The 24193-nt window shown below is 43.2% G+C and overlaps 1 protein-coding gene and 1 long non-coding RNA gene across 14 annotated transcripts in view; one reads left to right on the top strand and one right to left on the bottom strand.

Annotated features, from left to right (window-relative positions):
- The window catches only part of fbrsl1 (fibrosin-like 1), a 285663-nt gene that overhangs the window by 74280 nt on the left and 187190 nt on the right, over nucleotides 1–24193 (bottom strand). For all 13 annotated transcript variants that reach the window (XM_026188504.2, XM_026188506.2, XM_080309339.1 and 10 more), the window contains one exon: nucleotides 14457–14486. In XM_026188504.2, coding sequence (XP_026044289.1) covers nucleotides 14457–14486 — 30 coding nt within the window. The remainder of the gene's footprint in view (nucleotides 1–14456; nucleotides 14487–24193) is intronic.
- LOC145432428 (uncharacterized) lies at nucleotides 20677–22850 on the top strand. The gene is made up of 2 exons (XR_013912722.1): nucleotides 20677–21354; nucleotides 22582–22850. It is a non-coding gene; the product is annotated as an uncharacterized LOC145432428 (long non-coding RNA).

The raw sequence follows: 24193 nt of genomic DNA on the forward strand, positions 1-24193 counted from the left end.
CCTGCTCAAAACGTGCTGAATGTTTCTCTCACTGCTGAATGGAGAAGAACAGAGTGAGAGGGCATATCGAATGAAACTGGACCACATGTTTGTCATTCAAACATGCTCTAGTGTCTAGAAACTGTAGCCCTAGTATACACAAACAAATCGTTCCACATTGTACTGTGCATCTTTCCATCTGCACAGTTGTAAGCATTAGCCACTCGCTTCTCCTCTGCTAAAGATTAATATACATAAAAATAAAAGATAAAAATAAAAGCACTTTAATGTCGCTGATTTGCTGATGATGCATGCATATGGGGTAAAACCATAAAGGGATGCACTGCATTCATCCATACACTCAATGTACTTAAATAATTATTTGATATAGACAAAGTAATATAGCTTCTGGATTATATTCTGACAACATATGTCTGAGGTCTATATCCACTTGTGAACACATCAAGTGTTACAGGATGTGAGTCTGCCAACACAAACAGTTTACATTACTTAGACATTGTATTTTCACCCCTCGCCCTAGCGCGGTAAAAGGACACCAGCGGACAACTGTGTCTGGCGGCGTGCCTGGTTTGGGGCCGAGGCCAGGGTCTGAGCTGTGTCGGGGAATATGCCTCGTGACAGATGCTCGGGAGACGCGGGCCATGGCAGAGGTCTACAGAGAGCAATTAACACAAACGAAGCAGCTATGTCATTAGCTGGTCTTTATTAACCTGAGTGATCAGTTCAGAGGCCATTAGTCTCCAGTGATTGGAGACTTCCCTGGTTGGCCTGGACCATTACTGGAGTGATACACAATGTGGTGAGACCCTTGTTGTTTTGTCAGTATTGTTTTCCTCTTGGTAAAATAAGAAATAGTGGAGAATTAGTGCTTGCTTCTGATATTGCAGAGTGAAGCAGTTCATGTCAACTTCCTGTCATGTTAACATTTTTAATAAACTCCTTAATTAATCAAACCCAAAGGTTAAAACAATTTGGCTCTAAAGCTGTGGACCAAAGAAGGTCAAAGGTGAAGTCTCTTTGTTTGAAGACATAAATTGCTACATTCAGTAACTTACTTTAACTGGCATACTACTCTGCTGTTCCTCTGACTGCTACAAATGTCATAATAAATTGGAAAAAATTTAACAGGCAATCATAATAATAAAAAATCTGCGCTCAGCAATCACATCAGTCGATTCGATTCGGATTCGTTTTCACAACTATCTGAAGCACATGGTCTACTCAGCTGTGGCTCGCCTGGTGGGAATCATAGCACAGAACATCCTGCTCTGTGACTCATCTGATAACACGGGCTGGCGGGGGGGGGGTCGGTGGCGGTACACCTTCCTTCTCTGACCTGCGTTGCATGCTGGGAAAGAGTGGCCCTGTGTGTTGTTCCTCTCTTTTGCGCGGGCCCTGGGAGACTTCCCTGCTAATGTTCTCCTCCTGTTTTACAACAGCACTTCCTGGAACAGCCCCCCTACTAGTCATCAGATGCTACATTAAGGGAGCACTCTGAAGTCTTCCTCTACCACTAAGGGCCCCTGATAAATAACTTATGGAGGAGAGGATTCAAAACATCTCTCCTATTACTAGCCTCGATTCATTTTTTACAGTCCCTCGAGCCTCCCATCTGTCCTGCACTTCAAACGCATCTGAATGCTCAGAGATGCTTTGCCTATTCTATCCTAGGGGATCCGTGTGAAGGTAGAGAACGAGGAGAGAGGTGGTGGGGATATGTGTGTGTGTGTGGCGGTGTGCTGGGTTGAGAGGAAAAAAAAGAAGTAATATGACAGAGCCAGGAGCTTTGAGAAGCAGAATGTGCCGAAAGCATCTCTCCCATCACCTTCCTTTCTGACTATTCTCCGTGGAGGGGAAGAAAGAAAGCATTTGAAGGAGTGGGAAAGAAAGGAGGGGGGAGGGAAACATTTGCGGCTGAAGCGTCATGGTCCGGCTCGGAGCTGTCAAATTATGACACATCCAACAACTCAGCTTCCTCTCAATCGCAATTACAAATTAGTCCATTAGGCTGCCGGCTGCCTGTCCTTTCTCTTCTCTGCGCTGGGATTTATGCGTGTCAGTGTGTGTAGACCCGTAAGGGTGGGCAAAAGGGAGGACAGCAGGAGGGAGGGGACCTTCCCTGGGTAGAAGATGGCAGTTTTCAAGTCACATAACGAGACAAACAAGCAAACCAACAGTTGTAATTTGATGTGATGTTGACAGTAATTGTCTTTGACGCCACGGATAGGCGTGAGGGTGGAATGGGGGCGCGGCAAGTTGGCCTTGAAGTGGTAGTTATGGAATATAAATGGGGACAGCTTGTTTTCAGAAGGTAGGAAAAGCGGTGTATATGTCAATTTCTGCGAGGGCATTAAAACGCCGCTTCAGTCAACCACCCTATCAGCTTAAATGGATTTTAAATTAGCAGTGAGAGCATGGATAACAACATATCTCAGCGGAAGAGGGCCCACTTTTCCCGAGTGAAAGACATAGATGTGACATGTATAGATTTTGAAGGAGTTAAGACGGCTTTTAGCGATCCCTTTTACTGATACCATTGCCTTTTCTCAGCTTGTGAATGAGGCCTATTCACATTTCAAGCAAATTCAATTTGAGCTCCAAATCAAAGACATGCATTAGGCCACTTTAGTGTAAGGTAATATTAACTGACTGAGAGATATTTGGAAGATGACAATCAACATCACTAGTAATTCCATACAAATATAACATGACTTTTGCACCCCGTACATGATCAAAGTTCGTCCCCACATGTGCATTTATGAAGCCTCAGAATGACTTACCTGAAAAGGGTTTCATTACTGAACACGCTCACGCATTTTGCACTGAAACTAGTGATACAGATTACTAATCGTGCAATTTGAGCTTTATTGGAAGTCGATCCACACTAAATCCAACCATTTCTGCTTTTTAGCCACTATTGAAACCAGTTATCACAAGTCAAAGCCCAGATGAGCATTTCTGCCCTGAACAGCACCCTGTGTATTTAAGTATAGACATAACCACGGTGTCTCGAATTAATAAGGTCAGCCTCGTTTTATTACTCGGAGAGTAAAGCTAATGAAATCATACAGGAATTAAGTTGTTTAAGGGGTAAACTCTGGCTGTAGGGAGACGATAATGAGCACGTTATGTGGGAACCCCCTACCCCTGTCCTCCCACCTCCTCAGTCTACGTTGAGCTAGTAACATCCTGCTGGTTCACAAATAAAGGACACAAGCAAGTCTTTTAAAGGACAAATACTGTGTGGGGGATTTGGGGGAGCCAGGGTGAACTTAACAAGCAGGGATCTTACAGATTTAAAGGTACTGCTAAAAATTTATGGAGGCATGTTTGGATGAGGGCCATGCTGAACAGCTTGGCCAGCTGAGCAACATCACAGTGGGATGCCTAATAAGCCTTGCACAATTTTTCACCCCATATTTTATCAATAAAAAAGCAGTTTAAACAGCCTCCCCTCGAACCGCAGCCGCTGCACTGCCTGCCATCTGGAGCCCTCTTTCATTTTATAATCCAACTGTCATTAAAATGCTTCTTGGCAGTTTACAGCTCGTTCCCCCTGTGCAGATGTGGAAGCGATCTTCAGACGGGCCTCACTGATCAAAGTGTTCACTGCTGTCAGGCAGAACACTTACCACCCTCAGGCTACCTTCCAGTCCTATCTGGACTTAATACCCCCCCCCATTTTTTATTTATTTCCACACTTCTGTATTTATCAGGTGCACCACTCCGAGCAGAGCTAAGGTCAGCTCCAGAAGGTGGCTGTAGGTGGGGTTGTGAGGATGCAGATTGTGCTATCAAGGTGCTTTTAAGCAAGGCGTGTGAGCTCGCTGTTTTCTTTAACAAACAATTACAGGGAAGCCCAGGAAATCTAAGTCAAAGCAAAGTTATCACCTTTGCTGGCAGTTTGGTGCAACTGAGTTGAAAAGGTTTTCAGATCCAGATCAAATCAACTTTTAGATAAAAAGCAGTAATATCTGTTCATTACTGAGGACATTAGCTTGTTATCAATCATACAGAGAAGTGCTTGGAACAGTAATTCTATTCGCCATTAGTACTAATAGTAGTTTGTCGAAAAATGCGCACATAGAGCTGGGCGATAGAACGATAACGATACGTATTGCGAAATAACTTTTTCTCGATAGAAAGGTTAAACTATTGCGATAGACCTCATCTCTCTTGTCCTCTTAAAAAAAAAAGAAGAACAGCCAATCCAAATTAACTAGCACAGAGCCGAACCAATCACAGCCGCAGCGTCACGTCACATGACTTGTTACGTACGGCACAAGTGCCAAGCCGCACATGTGTATTTGTTTGGGAAGCAGCCAGCCGCCGTGCCGCCCGGGTAATGGAGGAAATGAGTGTGCCGACTAGAGAAAAATCAACCGAGAGCGTGACCGAAGGTTACCGAAGAGAAAACAGATGATGGTTCCAATGCCGGAGAGATTGTTGACCGGAAGAGCCACAGAAGCTCCGTAGGTGAAGGTAGGAGTAGCGCGCACTGTAAATTGTGCCGAAAGCAGGTCTGGAAATACAATAAAGCGGTGCAGCTCAATATCTGACTGGAAGCGCTAATTCGTCATTCGGCTTTTGTCAGACTAACGTAACTGTTGAAACTGTTTGAAAAGCTCAGCTATACAACAAGGAGAGATCGAGAATTTCCTTTTAGTTCTCAGTTTATTTGATATTGACAAAAGTTAGTCAGTTTTGTCTGTTCTTCTGTAAAACAAACTAAGATTTATTTTTAGAATTAATATTTTGTTTCTAAGTGGAATTGACAGTTTAGTCTGTTTCGTTTGTTCTATTTTGAAACTTAAACGCTTTAGCGGCTGCCTTTTGTGTAGTTTGCAATATTTGCCTTTATTTATCTGAAAAAGTCTCATGTTCCTTAAGTACATCTACCCTGTTGAACTTATTATGGGAAATAAATATTTAAATCAAAACAAGCTGCTGAGTATTTCACATTTTACTTGTGAGCAACGGCACATTTAAATCTTACAAATATAGTTATTTGGCTTATATCGTGATAGATATCGTTATCGCCTGAAATGAAAAAAAAACCATATCGTGATATGAAAAAATCTTATATCGCCCAGCTCTATGCGCACATTAGACTGAACGTCGTCAAAACATGCACAGTATTGTGCGGCTCAGTCCTGCTGACATGCGAGCATGATTTAATCGCTCACAAGCTAAAACTGTGCACACAACACAACAATAATAAGCGTGAGCTTTATAACATAATACGAAGCGTTTCTGGCAGCAGACACAAAGGTGATGGCGGTGGGTCAACCCGTTGGCAGCGTCCCTGTATCATATCACTCTGCCACATTCACTGTGTGCACAAGTTTGACTTGTAGGCTGCCCGGCGACCCGCGGCCTCCTCACTGATGTGGCACGGCACACATGGCGTTAATACTCCAACCGGGTGTTGATTGAGCTCCCCTAAAGCCAGTGACGCATGTTGCCTTTGTTTGGCAGCCGTCCCGGTGTAAGAACTGGGGCCATATTCCGCCTGTCAGTGCCATGTGTTCGCTCTCCTCAGAGCACAGCGGCTGATGCCACTCAACCACCAGCCCCCTACCTCCCACCCTCTGGCATCTCTGTGGGCACCCCAGGCCAAGCAGGTCTGCACTAATGAAGTCAAATTAATTTAATGGATGCCCATGCCGCCTGTGTCGGTGGTGCTTGGCAGGGAGACCGTTCAAATGCTGGTCGATGTCTGTAGCTCCAAAACCTCATACATATCCAAGAGCTGGTATACCGCTTCTGTGTGTCAAGCTGCAACTGACAAGCATATCAGCTTCAGTTGTGCCAATGTGCCCTGCATGAAATTGGTCTTCAGTGCCCACAGAAACCATGGCAGGCAATGTTCCACAGTTAACTTCAGAGACAGTCCAGGTGTGTTCGCTAATTAAAGCTTGACAAAACGATACGAAGAGGGAAAAGGAACTGGCAAGTGAGCATGAGTGACAGCCATCATTGATGCCTGCTTTGCTCTCCCCCCCTGCTTCCACATTCCTCCTAACTTTTAGGAAAGACATAATTTTTTATTTCTCCTTCAATCTTTGAAGCCCTGTACCTCGTCCTCTGACTGGTGCACATCACAGACTGCTTTTGTGCATAGGGGACTGCCATGGCTGGGGTTTCTGGTTTAATTGAAGACAGCAGGCCCCTGTTTAGGCCTCTACTCTACGGGGCTCTCAGTTTTCCACATCACATACACATTCGCCCACGGAAAGTTCCCTCCAGAGCCGAAGTGACGCGAGGACCTGCGGCGCTTCAGGTCTGGCAGTCACCAGGCCGTCCACAGGCATCTGAGTGTTTAGATTTACTCGGTTAGCAAAAGAACGATGGTATATGTTTCTCTCAGCCGGTGGGAAAGCTGCTCACTGCTCACTTTCTTTATTGTCCGTCATCACCATTATGAGGGCTGCAACTGATCCTTCCCATACAGGTTGTGAAACCTGGCCTCAGTATGTAATTGAAGATTAAATAAAGAGCCTCAAGAAATAACTATAGCTTGGGACTTTTTTTTAATACGTGTTGATATTTCTTATAAGATTTCTATAAAAAGTGTGTCACACAACATTGCTGACTGGCTACTTTTTAAAAGGAACAGGAGCTCTTATTTTCCTGCAGCCACAGTCAACCTAAACTACATTTAATCATTTTCAAGGGCAAAGAGGAGACAAGGCTTCTTCAGGGAAACATTACCCAGAATGGTACTGATTCCTAATAACAACAGGGAATTCTATATTTATCCCTGAATGCATATGTCATTTGTTGTGAAGGAAAAGTGAGTCCTCTTGCATTAAGCGGCCTCGTGCAGACAAGCCAAGGCTGAGACAGAGTCTTGGTGCGCCAGCATAAACGCACACAAGTCTGTCTTCCATTTCCAGCCAGAAGAAATGTGTAAGTAATTACAGTCCAACCATGTTTATTGAATAAAAACCCACTTTGGCATTATGTTTATGCACGATCAGAAACGCTCAAATCCTACATCCACATACACAAAAACATTTGTGTCTTACTCGCTTCCCACAGAACATCTGTATCCAATGTGGAGTCAATTTTACTTTTATTACTCATGTGGAAAAATGTATATAGTGCTTGGATTGTTATTCAAACAGAGGCCACTTGAAAAACAATGATTTCTGTGCCATGTGGGTTTGGAGCAGAGTGGACACACACTTAGCACAGGGTTAGAGAGTTTAGCCGCATGCTAAAGGTTTTGTCACACAAATGCACTGAGATTACTTCACTTCTGATTAAGTGACTGTTGTAAAAGCGCATCATTAGAAGCATATGACCTATAAATAAACCTCAACATGACTTAATTTTAATTATTTTCGAAATAATTAAATTGTGGGTGAAGCTTCCAATCCAAGCTGAAATCTTCTTTAACTTACAAATGCAACTATTAATTAAAAAAAAAGTTTGTTTTTCAAAATGTATACTGCTAAAAATATTCTCTACAAACATGGATATAACAAATAACGCAGTGCACTTATAGCATTATTCCCAACAGATCCAAATACTTTGATGCAGTACCAGTTAGATGCATTGTGACATCACAGCTGGTGTAAAATCTCACAACTTGTCTTGTTTGATATGGCGTGCCATGCTTTCTCTATTACCGTATCATTGAACTGACGAGATCTCTAGCAGAAAATTGTTCAATCGAGCGTTTCACCTGGCCGTTGCTGAAAACTCTTCTATTACAGAATCGGAGCTCTCAGGTGGGAAAAACAGTGTTTGAAGAAAACCGCCTCTAAAAATGGATCTAGTCCGGGTGGAAGAAAAACACATAGCAAAACCTGGTGTTCATCGAGGCAACAATAATTCCCCCAATAACAATGATCACAAGCTGTTGAACATGGCTGAGTGGTGACGGGATTTTCTTTTTTTTCAAAGAGCTAGCAGAGCACTGCTGTTCCAGAGACAGAGGGTAGGGTGTGTGCTATGATTTTAACAGAACAAAGGAACAACTATGTTCTATTAACACTCTCTGCCAACACAAACAGCCTCGCTGAAAGACGGCAGTAAGTGAAAGAAGATTACAGTCTGGATGCCATGTTATGTTTTCATACCTCCCTTGTTCTTAGTGGCTGACGTGGTTTTGGTTGCCACAGACCTTCTATTTTCATCTGCGATGCCAACATCTGTGCTAACCTTTAAGAAAGAATCTGGACCGGGATATTGGATGCCACATCGGTGATGCCACGGCTGCGTTGACTGTCCCTGCATTGCTGTATGACATGCATTGCTAGTGACAAGCTGTCTTTGCTGATGTCAGTTGGCTGTGTCTGCTGGCTGGCCCTGCAGAAACTCCAAGTCGTTCTCTGTCATCACGCCTCTTCTTCCCAACATGCACTGGGGCTGGTTTTCACCGCAGAGCGTGCCCTTAGTATCACTTGCTTCTAAGCTACACAAATACACACGCATCATATGCTGCTAAGACTAAATGTGTCCTTCTTCACTTCAGAGGCAAATCAAAGTGAGCTCTCTGATAACTGCATACTTGTGCACTAAATGTGCAACAGATGCGTTGCTTGAAAACCACTCAAAAAAAAAAAAAAAAAGAAGCCTGCAGAGCTCATATGAGCTGGAGCTGACCATAAATGAGAGCATGTTGCAAACAGCCCAATATCAATCAAAGAGATAAGTGCTTCCAGGTACATTGTAACAGCTAGATGTAATAAACATCATGAGACCAACTAATGAAGAATATATTTATTTCTGGCCAGTGTACAAAGCTAAAAGTCAGAATTATTTTCCTCTAAGAAGCTGATTATAGCATAAACTAAATCTTAACCTTAATCCATAAACTCACAGGAAGCTTTACATCCAAACAATACTGAAATTAGGGGGAATGGTTAATCTTCTGATTTGAATGTTTCTCCACATTTTCCACCCTTTTCTGCTTTCTGCCAGAAAGCAAAAACAATCCTGAAAGGAGGAACTAACTGACTAAGAGGAAGAAATGAAGGACGCGGAAGGAGAGAGAAAGACAAAAGCAAGAAGAGAAAAAAATGACATCTCCATATTAAGGCCTGTGTTGCCGGTGTCAGTTCTAATTTCACAGTGCCTGTGGGGAGCTGAATGCAACCAGTCAGCTCTGGTCTCATCTCGTTCTTCCTCCATTTTAAATCAGGGACGATGATTCCCAAGCTGGGGGGAAAGGAATATTACTGGCAAATTGGTTTTAGACTAAAGATGGTGGCGAGGCATTCTGCTTTCTCAGCTCTTTCCCAGGTGCACTTAATCTAATTTCATTAAAGAGATGAGGACGGATGATCACTTGTGTCGAAACATTAAGCCGGTCCATTTTTTCCATCCATAAAAAACGCTCAGGTTGTCAGCAGCCCGGTGCATGCCCTGTTTGTTATTGAATATGATGACTCTTGGAGACCAATCTAGAGCTTGCAAGGCACTGGGAGTTGAGTGTGGAGGCTATATCTACATGCATATATATTACTATTGGCTTCTTTCCTTTTTCAAGATGGTGACAGAGGAAAAGATGTAAAGAATGAACAATGGAAAAGGCAATTAAGAAGTAGCCAGTGAATGAAAAAGACCAGGGACAAGAAGAGAATAATGTTAAAACAATAAGAGAGGTGAAGGCAATGGTGCTGTTAACATATATGGTTTGATCCCCATCCAATCCTCCGGTAATGTTGTGCGAGTACTGCCAGCTTTACAGGACGTAACCTCCAACGCTTCAGTTGGGAGGATACCACCAGCCGACGAGCCATTAATGATAAGTCGCTGAGACGTGGTGATATGGCATTCATTCTGCAAACTGCAGGAAGATATGGACGTAGAGGGGGAATTAATGTGTCAGTCAGAGCCCATGTGCTGGCCTGGTAGAAGAGTACACCAGAGCCATAAAAGAACTCATTGACAGGATGTGGTAATGGTCCTCGGAGACTCCCTCGGAGACAGATTCACTTTCTGCTGAATGACTGCTCGGCAAAGAGGACCAAATAGAATTAGCTGACCGGGGTGTCCTCCGCTGTGTGGTAGTGTGGCCATTGAGGCTGCTGCATTAATGTTTCGCATACAGGCCACTATAATATTTGCACAGGAGAAAGAATACCAGGGAAATTGGAGGAGCTAGGGAAGATGGCAAAGTGAGGCCTAATGGAGATAGGATGACACTCCAGGAGAGTGCATGAACAAACTGAGAAGGGATAAAATACCACTCTATTTCTTTCCATAGCTCTCCAATGAAAGAAAATGATGTCCTGACTTGAAGTACCTCAGATGTGTCAGAGACTGGCCAGTTTGGAAAGTTCATTCATTGCAGAAGGATGGAGGCAGAAATCAGTAATACTAAAAGACGGTTTAAGTTAATTAGTAAATTGCTTAATATCACTGTCAAGTGATAAATCAGCAAAAAGAAACAAGAAATCCATGAAGTGGTTAGGAGCCAGAAAGATATTACTGCTGGTGATATGAGGATTTTGATGAGTTGTTGGGGAAAAGAGCGTAAAAAATGTGCTTGTTTACATTTTAAGTACATGTTGTTTGCTGAAGGTTTCTTCCTGTTAAAAGGGAGTTTTTCCTTCCCACTGTCACCAAGTGCTGACTGCTGGGGTTCTGTCTATTATTGTAGGGTCTTTAGAGCCTTGAGATGGCTGTTGTTTCGATTTGGTGTTATAAAAATAAAATTGTTTTGAAATTCTTTATACAATTTCACCCAACATTGACCCTGTGACTGCACACAAATTGTCCCATTCTACAAGCACAACCAATCACTCAGCCCACTTTCTGCAGAGCTAAGACGTGTTCTGGGGCATATGAGAGCATTTTAGCAGCTCAAAGTATTTAGATCCAGACTTAACGGTGAATGATGTTCCCATGTGTGCAGCACAGTCTCACGTGAATACATTTAGTTTCTGTGTTGCTACGCTGTTTCTTATTTAAGCTGTGGTTACTTTCTTTGCAAGCTTCAAATTTAGCATAGCTTTGTGCAAACACATTAACCGTTGCTTTAATGACAGTAAACACAGTGAAAAGACTGTTCTACTTAAGAATTCCTAATTTTGTGGGTTATTTTATGCCTCTGAGGTGCAGGCATATGACGAGCCAATATCAAGGGTATATTATATAAAATCACACTCAATACTTCTCATTGTCAAACATGACATCACATGACAGGCCTCTCAACAAACACTGGTACCAATGTGAACACTATACCAAGATTCTGATTGCTTGTTTCATCAAGGCAGGCCCATCTATATGAAGCTATTTCTTAGGGCACCCTCGCACTTAACTAGAAACGACTGGGCAATTGCTAAAGATTTCAAATCTGACATGCTCTGGAAACACGCCATTGGGTGCTATATCAAAGCATTGCTTTGATGCAAGCGAGTTCCACAAGGTGCAGCAATCTAAACTGACTTTGCTGTAGCAACTCGTCAGTGTTATTTAAATACAGTGTAACTGATTGCACCCTGGGGGCACACCTGGAAGCAATATTCTAATTAAGTTAATCTGTGAAATCCCGACAATGTGGGTGTTCAGGTGCCTGGTAATCTGATGTGAAAGGAGCCTTTGTTTTCACTGGAAAGATTCGGGAGGAGCTGGCACCTGTTTTAGCAAAACGTTGCAGAAAATTATCACTGTCGAGTTATCCTGAGTGCAGGCAATTACAAATGACAGTGTTTGTCTTTCTCCTCATGGAACCCAATTTTTACACCGTCATATTTTTTTCCTGCTTTTGGTGATGGCCTGTCAAATTATTTTTTCCCCATTCTTCTCCCTTCCTCTGCAATTTGATATGGATGATTCGCAACTCTCATCACCTTGATTATGGTAATACGTGTTTCTGAGGCAATAAAAAGGGCAGGGCTGCTATAGCCTTTATCCAGATGTTCTTTTCTTCTTGCACGCTTGGAAAACACGTCAACACTAACAGAGACTTTTCAAAGAATCCACAACAGCGAAAGAGCGAAACGTAGTTTTGGAATTATGCCGTTGCTCTGTTACATTTCCTGTTGGCTTTAGGAGAAATCTTTTGTTTACAGTCAATACCTCTGCTCGTGGGAATGGAACTTTACCACTACTGGAAGAACAGAACACTTTAACACTTATTTTTGAGGCCCCCGTTTTTACTTATCTAATAAAATTTTTTATTATTATTATTTTTTAGTTTCATTCTTCAACAAGGTAGTTAGATGATCATTTTTCAGTATAGTCCTGTGTGACTAGCCAGTCCACAATCAACTATGGACTGGCAGTGTATGCATACATTTTAGGTTCTTGTGTTCCAGTGCTGCATTCCTACCATATGTTGCTTGCTGAAGTCAAAATAATATTAGCTGGCAGCTAAAAAAAGGGGAAAAAAGCCAGGTTTTGGATTACTGCAAACAAAAGTGAATGCAGAGACCCATAAACAAGCAGCAACTGAAGGTGGCTGCAGTGAAGGCCTGGCAGAGGCTCTCGACAGAGGAAAACGAATCATTCACTGACTCCAAAGCGTTTTCATCCCAGTATTAAAAACTATCTTTATGTTTAAAATGTTGTTTTATTATTTTTATAAAGCTCTTGTTATGTGTAAAAATGCACATTAGTTTCATCTGAACTTTGCAGTTCATTTTATTCTACCTGAAAACAACAAGCATGTGAATATTGCTCCCTATCACTGCCACTAAGATGAGTCAACTTCAGTGTGTGAACGAGAGGAATAATAACACTGACGACTCTTTCACTGTACATATGGGCAAGTCAGTATTGCTTTAATATAGACTTGACAAAACATGAAACTTGTACTTAAAAAACTTAGAACTGAGAATGGAAACTAAGAGTTGAGACAGACAAAAACAAGCTAGCGACCACACTGAAGCCTAGATAGTTTGACTAATAGTAACTTTCACAAGTTGTTTTCACTTGCAGTATTACTTTGCTGCTTATGGATTAGGATTCACATTGATTGTTCAGGAAGATGTCTTTTTGCACTAACATCTACAGAAATATGCACTGACTATGTTTCTCACAGTGAGAGCGCAAACTGGTGTGCAATAAAAGTGGCATTACTATTTTTCCAGAGATTTCTCAAGCTAAAACACTTCCTGATGACATACTAATGAAAAGTAGTCTGAGAAGAAGGTGAAGCTACAATCTGGCTCTTGGACTGTGAAATAATTGGCACGAAATTCAACAATCAGACTTGGCAGCAGTGTCTAACAGTCTACCATGTCTTGAATTGCGTCCCAGTCCACAGACAGGCTGACACATAACCAACAACACAGAAAGACAGCTGAGTTTCTGTAAAACTGTCAAAGCGCTTCTTGATTTTTCTCCTGCCCATCTTTATGTTTAGTTCTGTAGTACCAAACTGTTTTTTTTTCAATACTGAAAATTAAAACGAGTCTCAAGTAACCGAGAGGAAACAAAAACCCTTAGAAGGAAACACTTCCTTCTACTTTACTTCCCTCTCTCCTCCACCCACAGTGTTGCCAGGGAGCCGTATGGAGACTGACAGGCCTGCTACATCTCTCTGTCGTGTCAACTAGCTCGTGCCCTCGGTTCCTCCTCGCTTAAATGAAGAGATAAAAGCCTATTGACTTGCCAGGCTACAGTTAATGCAAATTGGGCTTGCTATCAATGTATTATTTATAGGGAGAGCTGCAGACATTTCCACAGAACTGGGAGCTAAGCTTACAGGAGATTAGGCATGCTATCAAATTCATTTACCAGAGAGTAATTGCTAAACTGTGCAGGAATTAGGATGCGTAAGGTTCCCCAAAGGCGTTTCATCTTGTAACCAGGTGCCTGCCATCAGCCAACCACCTCTGAGATGATTACAAACACTCAGAGGTGAAACTGATAGACTACATCTGTCAAATTGTGAACTGGTAACCTGATGACAACGCTTTCTGAAGAAAATCAAGGTGTTACTAGTTAGCAGCACAACTAAAGCATATTTTAAATGAAATTGTTGAACGATCTTGTTAAACATTCTGGTTGTAACTTGTAAATCTGTCATTCATCATACTGAAAATAAAACACACGCGTTACAAACTCCGGCTGCTGTCGAGTAACTTAGAAGCAGATAAAGGTGTTATGTGCTTTGTGAATAGATTAAATGCAGATTTTACTGCATGCAGCACACACTACGATCTAAGCTAGGAGGCATATGTAGGAAATATTTGTGCATAAAGTGTTCCAAAAATAATAGGTACCGCGTCTTTTCATAAAGAACAGAAAACCAACACTGAAAATCAGTCTCTTGATGTGCAACATTTTTCTTGTCACTTTCATGCTCCGTACGATTCAAATGATCAACAGTGTTGGGACCAGGCGCAGTTGCTTTTTACCCCCTTATCTTTTTTTCGCTAACAATACACTATGACTATCTCCCCTTTCTCAGTTGAGAGCTCAAATTTGTTATTCACAACTCTCCGATTCTTCATGCGCTGGGTGAGTAAACACAGGAAAAGCAGTCTTACCTTGTCGTCAATGTCACTCTCGCTGTCACACTGTAACAGAAAAGAGACAGACACAGGAAATATAAGGAATTATTCATTTGGCTCCCCACCCCAGTAGCATAATCAGTGCAGATGTTATTTTTGTGTGCAACCTCTCATTCACTGTCAGCTTTCAGTGCAAACGGCAGAGGATGAAGAGGGAAAGGAGAGTGCGGTAGTCTGAAAGAGGTTTTTTTCAAGTTTCAAAAGGAGCACAGTGGCACAAAACGCCTTTCTGGTGTTTCTGTCGCAAATTCACTGCTTTAAATTTGCAAAGGATGAAAATACTTTGCACGGGATTCTATTATAAAGAGTCTGTTTAGTGACTTGGCATTCAGCTGCAGCTTGTCATTTAGCCTTTTAAGTGTGCTTTAAAATTGGACGATAGCATCTCAAGGACACAGAGAGCGTAGGTTCTTTGAATTCTCCAGCACAGTGCCTATTAAGTGTGGTATTTCAAATCCGTGGTGTGACAAACCAGTCTTTAATTTGTATGTCAGTCTTCTACAGGGATAAAGGAACTGAATAACAAGAGAGGTTGTATTCTGAAATGTACCTTGTTCTAGCACAGCTAAAGGCCAAATCACCTTCCATTCAGTCAAGAAGAGAAATGGTTTGTCTTCAGCACTTCAAATTTCACCAATGAAATATGCAGTGATTGGGATCAAATATATCAAAAAGAGTAAAAAGAATATCAAAGAAAAAGATTTCAAAAAAGTCAGACCTTGCCACTTTTTGCAAACAGATGACAAGAATGCTGCAAATACCAAGAGCCCGGCCTTTTATTCCTGGTATGTTCACCGACACAAAACTCTTTTTGGCAAATAATAAAAACACGATTAAACTCGCACAAATACGGGAAATTATTTTCACCTTTACTCCAGAAAAATGTGTTAAGTTAAGGTAAAGTCAATAACCCTGTCTAACAGCATTTGTTTGATTTTCTTTGCAACATTCCTGAACTTGTATGCACCTTACGAGCTCCTGCGTCTAACATTCGCTCGTCACGAACGGCTCCTGGCTGGTTACACCTCAAAGATGGAGAAGCTGTGGAAACAGGAGTGGCTGAGCTGCCTTGCCAGGCCCACTGGACCTCACAGCAGGATGCATGAGGAACAGAGCAATTCAACCAAAGAGCCACATGGAGAAAGGACGACGGTGAAAAAAAACTGCCTTCAATCTGTCAATTAAGTCCCTGTGGCAACATATTTAAGTGGGCCCTCTCTATTTTGTTTGACTCCCTTTCAAAGTGGAGCACAATGAGGAGGGAGCTGTGTCAATGGAGGCACAGTGTCCTTTTGTCGTGAGCGTGGTGGGTCCAAATGTATAATTAAGTAACGAGAGTAATCAGAACAAGGGCTCGGTGGCCAAGATCTCTCAGGAGAGGAGAAAGGGGGGATGTGTGTGAGTGTGTGGGTTCAGGGGTGAGTCCATGCCCAATAGCTTATCCTACTAGGCAATGCCAAAGGTTGGTAGGAGTCCTTGGCTGCAGAGTCATCACTAACAACTCTGTAAGATGTGTGTGTTTACTTATACCAGACATGCAGGAAGAAAATACACTTGTTGGAGGGTATAAAACAAGTATGTGCTCTGAATAACAGAGTGTAGTCATGAACTGTCAAACGCACTGCTTAAATAGTACACACAACGACACCACAAGGAAAATAGTCTTTTCAATAAGTAATTCAATATAAATAGTGGTAAGAATTTTCCTGCCTTTTGATTATTATTATTAACCTTTATTTTACCAGGAAAAGTCCCATTGAGATTAAAAACCTCTTTTTCAAGGGAGTACTGGCCAAGAGGCGACAACATGTTAAAATTACAAAGTTACATGGGATTCATGTCTATATTTCTTCTTTTTGAGCAGTTTACTGGTGGATTTGCTCATGTGCTCAGGCTGATCCTGGTTAAAAGGTCCACTTGTAGCTCAACGAAACTTTCAAGCTTTACTCTTTGATAAGATGTAAAAATCATAGTTAAATCAATGACTGCAGAGATCTGCGATTTCCACTGCAATGTGCAACAGCTTGTAAGAGGTTTTTCTCCTGAACAGGGCTAAGCTACTAGTGATATACAACTTAACCTATATCTTGATCACATTACTACAAATTCCAGGCCTTTGCATATACGTTCAACAACTAGAAATGATATTTTTTCTGCTTCATGTGCCATTTACATTTATATATAACATAATACTTTTCTCAGTGTAGATGCCTACATTTACACAGATGTGATGAACTTTAGGTAAATCTCAAACACTTTTTTCTCTGTTGTTTAACTGAATAAAGTCTGAAATTTTCACCATCTGTAAATTATTCTACTTGCACTAGAAAGAGCTGCTTTATATAATTCGGAGAGCAGGTTAAATCCAATAGATGTCTTTGGGGATCTGTCAGTACGACACCACACATTTCAAAAGCAGAGACCACCAGACCTTAACACTCTAGGATTAACCTAAAAGATCCCCCCCCTCCCCCGCACACACACACACACACACGCACACACAGACACACAGAGTACTTAAACAAATGAAAATATTGGACACATTTTTATACAAAATATCTTCTTTTCTCTTCTTTGAACTACTGCTTGTCAAAAGACAATCATTACAAAGTGCCGGGCATTAAGAAGAGAAAGTGGCAAAGGATTCATGTCAATCAGTTTCCATTCAGGCTGTGAATTCCAGACAAATTAATTGCAATCCATTTCTATACTGGTAGTTAGGAGCACATCACAACCTGTTATCATCACCCATTTGTTCCCTCAGAATTCTGGTATTTTACCACGAAGAAATCACATTCAAAACAATGCTTCTCTCCATCTTCATCTAACTATGAATTGCGAAAAAAGAAAAGAAAATTGATCCACTCTCTAACATTACCCCTTCCCTGCAGAAAATGGAGTAAATGTATTCTTAGCATGCAGCTGAACGGATGACTTCCATCTCACAGCAGTTGTGAGATCCATTCTATTACTGAGGACGAGTTTAAACCGTAGGTGATGGAGATGAACAACTGGCATGGTCTATTCCCTGGGTGCATGCTTGGCCTTGTTGTTGCAGCAGTAGCCATGACACTAGATATGAGGCCTCACAAGGCTGGAGCTGGCGAGGAGGAAAAATAATATCAAAAGAGCACAGCATGGTGCTTATCCTTTTACAAGTAGCATGCACTGTAGCAGAGCGAGAAGAGAAATAGTAGCTAGGGCTCAGACAGAGACAGAGAGAGGCACAGCACAGCAGGGGAGAGAGAGGTAGGTGGAAAGAGGGGAACAAAACAACAGTAAGAACAGGCGGGGGGGATGCTATAGAGATGAAGGGATAGGCAGTGTTACAGCAGTTTTTGTCAGGCCCACATGTGATTGCCCTGTTGGGCTATAACACTTGGTCCATTCAAAGAAAGAAACACAATAAAAGTCCAAGATTGGCTCGTGTTTGTGCACGCATTGTTGTTGGCGAGAGCAGCGCTACGTCGTTTAGCACCCTATGCTTCTTTTGACTGTCTGCACGAGGAAAACAATTTTCAGCAAGAAGGTACAAGAAAGCCAAATGATGAAAATGCAAAACCACAACCCCAAACAGAAGCCTCCCTAAACAGCATGTCTGGTGGTCAGAGGGGACATTGTTAAAATCGAAAAGATACGCTGCTCACTAAGCTGCCTGACAGGAGCCAAGCCCCTGGTGGTTTCTGTCTCTTGCAGTACCCCCCGCCCCCCCTCCGCCCCCCACCTCAAAAAAAAAAAAAAAAAAAAAGGCTAGTTCTTCAGAGGCATGGAGCAAGCAGCAACATCTGCACCTGGCAACCGCCAGCTACGAAGGGCAACGGGGGACCAGAATCAGTGGATGGCTCATCCACAAACCCTCCCTCCCAGCTTTCCACCTCCTCTCCAACCCCTCCTCCCCTCAGCCAGCACATCAGACGAACGCGTTTGACATTTACACAGCTTTCAACACTTCAGAGACAGGAGATTTATTCCGCCAGCGGCCCTGGCTGGAGCCAGGCCTCGACCTGGGCTAGCCCCCATGGCGACCCTGTAGCTCAGCCCTGAAATGAGGCAGGGCTGAGAAAGAGAGTAGCGTGAGGGAGGGGGAAAAAAACAGAAAGAGAGGGATGGATGTCTCGATTCTCCTGGACATTTCTCTGGCAGATTCTGATAGACGTGCAAGGGGAAGACAATAAGCGTTGCGCATCCCGGAGCACATTAAAACGACTGGCCAAATTAATCACACAGTTCCACTTGTCACACTCGGAGGACAGTCTGCCATGAATTCTGCCTCAGAGATAGAAAGAGGAACAGAAGAGGAACTTGCCCAGCAACGCAAATGCTGGCATGGCGTCAACAACTGTCTTCCTGAATACTGATCACAAGCCTGTGCTTGCTGCAAGAAATGTTGAAAAAAAGAGAGAGAGCAGGAGAGAGCTGCTGGCATTAAAGTGCCACTGTCAGTTCCTTCTCAAAATAAATAAAGCAGTAAATAAAATGAATAAAAGCAGAAGAGGAGAGCATAAAAGCGTCAGTGCTTTGATAATACTATTCGTGATAAAAGCTTGATTGGCTGTAATTTTTCAAAGTCACTGTAAGGTGTGTTTCTGCTAAATTACAGTCATATCTAATAACTGTAGATGCAATGGCACGACGAGGAACTGGATTAAAGCAAAATTAACTCCTGATAAGCAACCAGTTGTGTTCCATTCAGGCCCAAAACAACATTAACTGACGGGGAGATGGACGCTGCATCATGACAGCAGCGAAAGAGCATCTGCTTTTCTTGATGTTTTATCCAAATGTATAAAGTTAAAGTGTCCGCGATGCAAAAGTCTACAGCGGTGGAAGAAATGGCTTCAATTTATAAGACATTTCTCCAGGCACATATACTGAGATACCCCTGATTCTAAAAGAAGACCTCTAACAAACCCGGATCTCCTGGAGTGAGAGCACACAGAGGAGGTAATGGTCCATTTAGATGGTCGCGGACGGAAGCGGTGTCGAATACTGGTGGAACAACACCAATTTTCTCCTGCAATTTCCCTCCTGCAGATACTGGGATGAGGTGTGGGAGCGTAGGCGTCATGACCATTCTGACGGGGTCTGGATGCAAAGCCTCAAGTCCACCGGGGGACCCCCTGCTTGGGCTGAAACATCAGCAGGAGATCTGAAAGTCTCACTGGCCCTGCGGCAAAGCTTAACTTCAACTCATCTTTCATAATTTATCAGCAGGACATTTTAGTTGCATGTTCTTATGTGCTAACCCTTTGTCATGACTCAGTGGAGAGTTCAGATTTGATTGCGTTCATGATACTATCTGCCTGGAAGAGCTGGACAATGCCATCCTCCATAGTGCTTATCAAAACAAATCAGGGTTAGAGACTGAATCCAAGGTGAACTAGGGCCTGATGGAGCCCTAGTGTGGGGAAGGTCAGCAGTCGGGCAAAGAGTGGGCTGAAGATGGACGGATGCAGATGCAATCTTTAACCAAACAACTGCTTGTCCTGTTACTGGAAAAGCTTAATGAAAGGGAACTGGCAATTCCAGGCCAGGCACTTGGCCTGTGCTCCAGACGATGAGAGCTATGGATGAGTGGTGAAGCACCAGGCTGAACCAAAGCACAACACTATAGAATGTTTATATATATAACGGTAGAGTAAATGATACATGGCCATTGTGATGGTGTCTGGTTACATATATATGTAATCATGCAAGTGTGTTCAAAAAACCTTTAAATAGTAAAAAAAAAATCAATTACTCATTTCATATCTTTGGATGATCAGATAAACCTAATAATTTTGTATCTATGCTGAAACTAAATGGGGTAAAAAGCTTCGGGAGTCTGGTGCATTAATGCTATTCATAGCAAAAACACACCACTGCATTTAACTTTCACAACCAGGGAGAGGGAAAAATCAAGCAATTTATCTTGACCCTAATAGCTGTATCTGAAAGCACCACCGAGCAAAGCGATTTGATCACAGGATCAAATCTATACAGCCTTTTGACCCCTGACCTCCTCAGCAGGCAGCATGGGAAGTCAGCTGATTACCCAGGGTCAGCCTTAGAGCTCTGGATTAGGAAAGTATTGATCTCAGTGAAGATGTAGGGTCCGCGGGGAATAAGATTGAGAGAAAAAGCTCTACCGGGCAGAAATGATATCGACCAGCAGACCTAGACAGGCTCTCACGCAAAACCATATTTGAGCTTGGGACATTGGAATTGGCTGTGCAAACAAGAGAGGACTTCAGCAAAACCTCCTTTCACAGAGGCCCATTGAGAGAGGGCAGAGAGAGAGAGTGATAGTGAAGGGGGATTGAAGAAGACAGGGTTGGAGAAAATGCTCTTTGCATTAGCCAGACACACCGTGGTCTCTGCTTTAGAACTGACACACTCGAGTAAAGAGCCAGTAGAGGCCATGTAAATCAAGCTGAGGTGAGGAAAGATATAGTTCTTGCCCGGGACCACACTAAGCAGACTTTAACATTACCCAGAGTCCACGTAAACAGCACTGAGACCTGGACGCTCTCTGTTTCAATTCTATGAAAGGTATTTGGTGAGGTCAACGAGCAAGAAGGAGATGGGGTGGGGGGGGGGGGGGGGGGTGGACAGATTGACGATGATAACCCGCCTCCTTTCACTAAATTAGAGGACTGCCTTGCTCCCCATGCTTTCAGGATAACCCTGAGGGAGGGACAGAGCTGGCTGGGCTGCTGGTGTGATCCTTGGAGTAGTTTGGCAACGGGAAAACAGACAGTAATGGCAGATGTATGAGAGAACAGGGAGCATTTATTCAGCTCAGAGAGAAAAAGGAAACTGCCAGAAATCTGATGGGACAGGGAATACACAACTGTGTTATGAATATAGCTGAAGAAGAAAAATGGGCATACAGGTAAGGGAGAACGAGAGAGAAAAATAAAACACTGATTTATGTTTTTTTTATTTTTTCTACTTATTTCTTTATTTTTTTGTCTTTCATGGGGCCCCTGCAGCTCCTTCTCCTCTCTGCTGACTGCAGCTAGTGCTATCTTGCCTTCAGAAATTAGCGTGCACAGACACACACGCGCAACGCTCGGTACCTCCCAGAGTTCTGACATGGCCCTGGGCCTGTTGCTGCTGAGCTGCAGCGGCAGACACTGGGCATTGGAAATTTAAGTCGGGGCGTAGGAGAAATTAGGCGAGGAGGCAAGGAAATGGGATGTTGACTTGAACTGGCCCTGGGGGCAGCTGAGAGTCTCCCTGTGCAGCTCCGTTGGCTGGCTGACAGTTTGATGGAGCGAGTGGAGGCTTCCCCGCGGCCCGAGCCGCCGTCTCTAACACTGATATAGCTCAGTGAGGAACAGATTGAGCCTCCAGGCATTGCTCTGTACTGCTACCCCCCTTCTCTCTGACTCTTTCTCGCTCTGTACTACTGCTACTAACTCTCTCTCCTTTGCTAATCCTGTGAAGCCAACAGAGACATGAGCACACAATATATGTGCATATACATATGAGCTACTGTGGATGTTCGCATGAAATAAAATACTACACGCATGCAAATACTTATATGCATGCGGACACTTTGATACACAGGCATAACAGCAATCCCCACAGAGAACTTGGCTCTCACTCTCTCCGTCTCCTCTCTACGACAGTAATGTGATGAGCACTACAGATGCTGTTTACTGAGCTCTGGCTGACACACAGGGGGAAGGAGGAGGAGAGGGAGGGTGGGATGGAGGAAGAGGCAGAAGGAGGTAGAGTCAGGGGGCTGGCAGGCCACAGCCATAATGAAAAGAATCTGGCGGCAGCCCACTGTGTGCTGGTCATGAGAAGCATGTGCCGCCGGGGGGCTCTACTGCTAATTTCAGGGGGCAGCCAAGCATTTCACGCTAGACTTGTCATCGGGCCAGAGGGGGCATTCATACTGGGTGACAGCAAATGCAAGAGGGCGGGTAAAGGGTTCGGCGGGAGGGGGGGAGGCCAAAGAGCGAGGGCGAAACCTTCAGCTCCCTTACGTCCCGTCCCCCCCTCTGCAATGATCAAACGTTATAGGCAGGGTACAGAATTACAAATGAGTGTCCTGTGGCAAGAGCTGGAACTAGATTCAACTACTTTCTTTGCTCTGCTCTCTCCTCAGGTAGCCACGAGGGGCACACTTCATCCTCCAACCCCTGCTGTCCAGACAGGATCTGATACCAGTGCTTGCATCTTCCTTGTTAACCTCGCAATAATAATGTGTTACAAAATCTCCCACTTGCAGACAGATGTACTGTGTGTGCATTGCCCTTGGGCTTTTGCAGTATGGATAAAATCTGATAATGCAGCCAATTAAAACAGTGTTATTTTTCCACAATGCCTGCTATATTCTGACACGCCCACAGACAATAAAGGACCAAATACTAAAAACTCTGATGGACGACAACTGCGTGACCCTAACCCTGCCATGTCATTGATTTTTTTGCCTCGGTTACTTTCTTTCTTGTTTACAGGACAGGTAGTCTCTTAAAAGCTTAATGATTAACAGGCACATGTTTAATTTGAGATACAGACTGGTCTGAGGATTCAGCGTGCACTTTCTCTCATGAGTCACTCAGATAAAGAAAATCAGACGGGGGAGAACTCGCTGTCAACCCGACCAGTGCATCTAAGATCCTACGAGATCGATGTGAGGGAGGCAGAAAGATGTCGAGTGAGAGCAGGAGCTACCAGCTAAGGAGTTGATACTAACAGCTGGCAGCCTACCCACCTAAAAAGGGATGACTGAGTCTAGTCTGGAGAATCAAGCAAGAAAGCCAGGATGAAAGGAGAAGTGCGAGAGATGGAGTCACTAATAAAAGATGGTTGGGTGATGGTAGATGAGTGGATGCGGGACGGGTTGGGGAGGGGGGATTTTGAAACAAGCTGTCACATGAGAAAGAAAGAAAGGGAAACAGAAAAAAGTAAGACAGAGGAATCTAGACTGGAGGAGGAGAGAGGAAAGAAGGAGGCAGCCACATTGCACACTTCAGGCTGTGAATAATTTAGAGGAGCACTGGGGAGACGAGACGAAGATGAACACAAAACACTGGCAGCGTTTGACCTAGAGCTCCAGCTACATCAGTGCACATCACAGAGCGGAGAGCTCTCTCTTCCTCCCTCCCTCCCTCTTTCTCTTTTCCCCTCTTTTGCTCTTCATCTGCCTCCCTCTGTGTCAGGGAGGAAACAGCTGTACGCTATTCTTGTTTCGCCTCACATTCTATGAAAGTCAACAGAATGGCTGACAACTCAGTTTCATAAGGATCTCTCTCTCTCCCTACATGCTCTGGGCATGTCAGAAGAGTCAGAAGAGCCTTGCATATAAAGGATGGATGTGCATCCAGGCTATACGTAGCTGGATGCATGTCTGTCTGCAGATGCCCCTGGCATACAAAGGAGTAATGATGCTATTACATTTGCACAGATTTGTGGGATAAAAGCTTCAACTGCAGTTTTAGCCACCTCACTGCCCAAATGTTTTGTTGCAATTTTGTAATTTACGTTGTTTTGTGCTTTACATGTGCTAAAACTGTTATTTAGCAGTAATAATTTCTTTCGCAAATCTTTAACTCTCGCCATTTTAAATGGGATGATTTTGGTCTAATATCTTTGTTAATTGGACATTTTTGGGGTTAACAAGTGATCAAATTATAATTTAGAGAACTAGGAGAATGTGATGTCTAAAGTTGGCAGAACGAGAAAGTAAGAATCAGCTGATTAGTTGTGTACTTTCA

Source organism: Astatotilapia calliptera, chromosome 12 (assembly GCF_964374335.1).
Source record: "Astatotilapia calliptera chromosome 12, fAstCal68.1, whole genome shotgun sequence".
NCBI lineage: Eukaryota > Metazoa > Chordata > Actinopteri > Cichliformes > Cichlidae > Astatotilapia > Astatotilapia calliptera.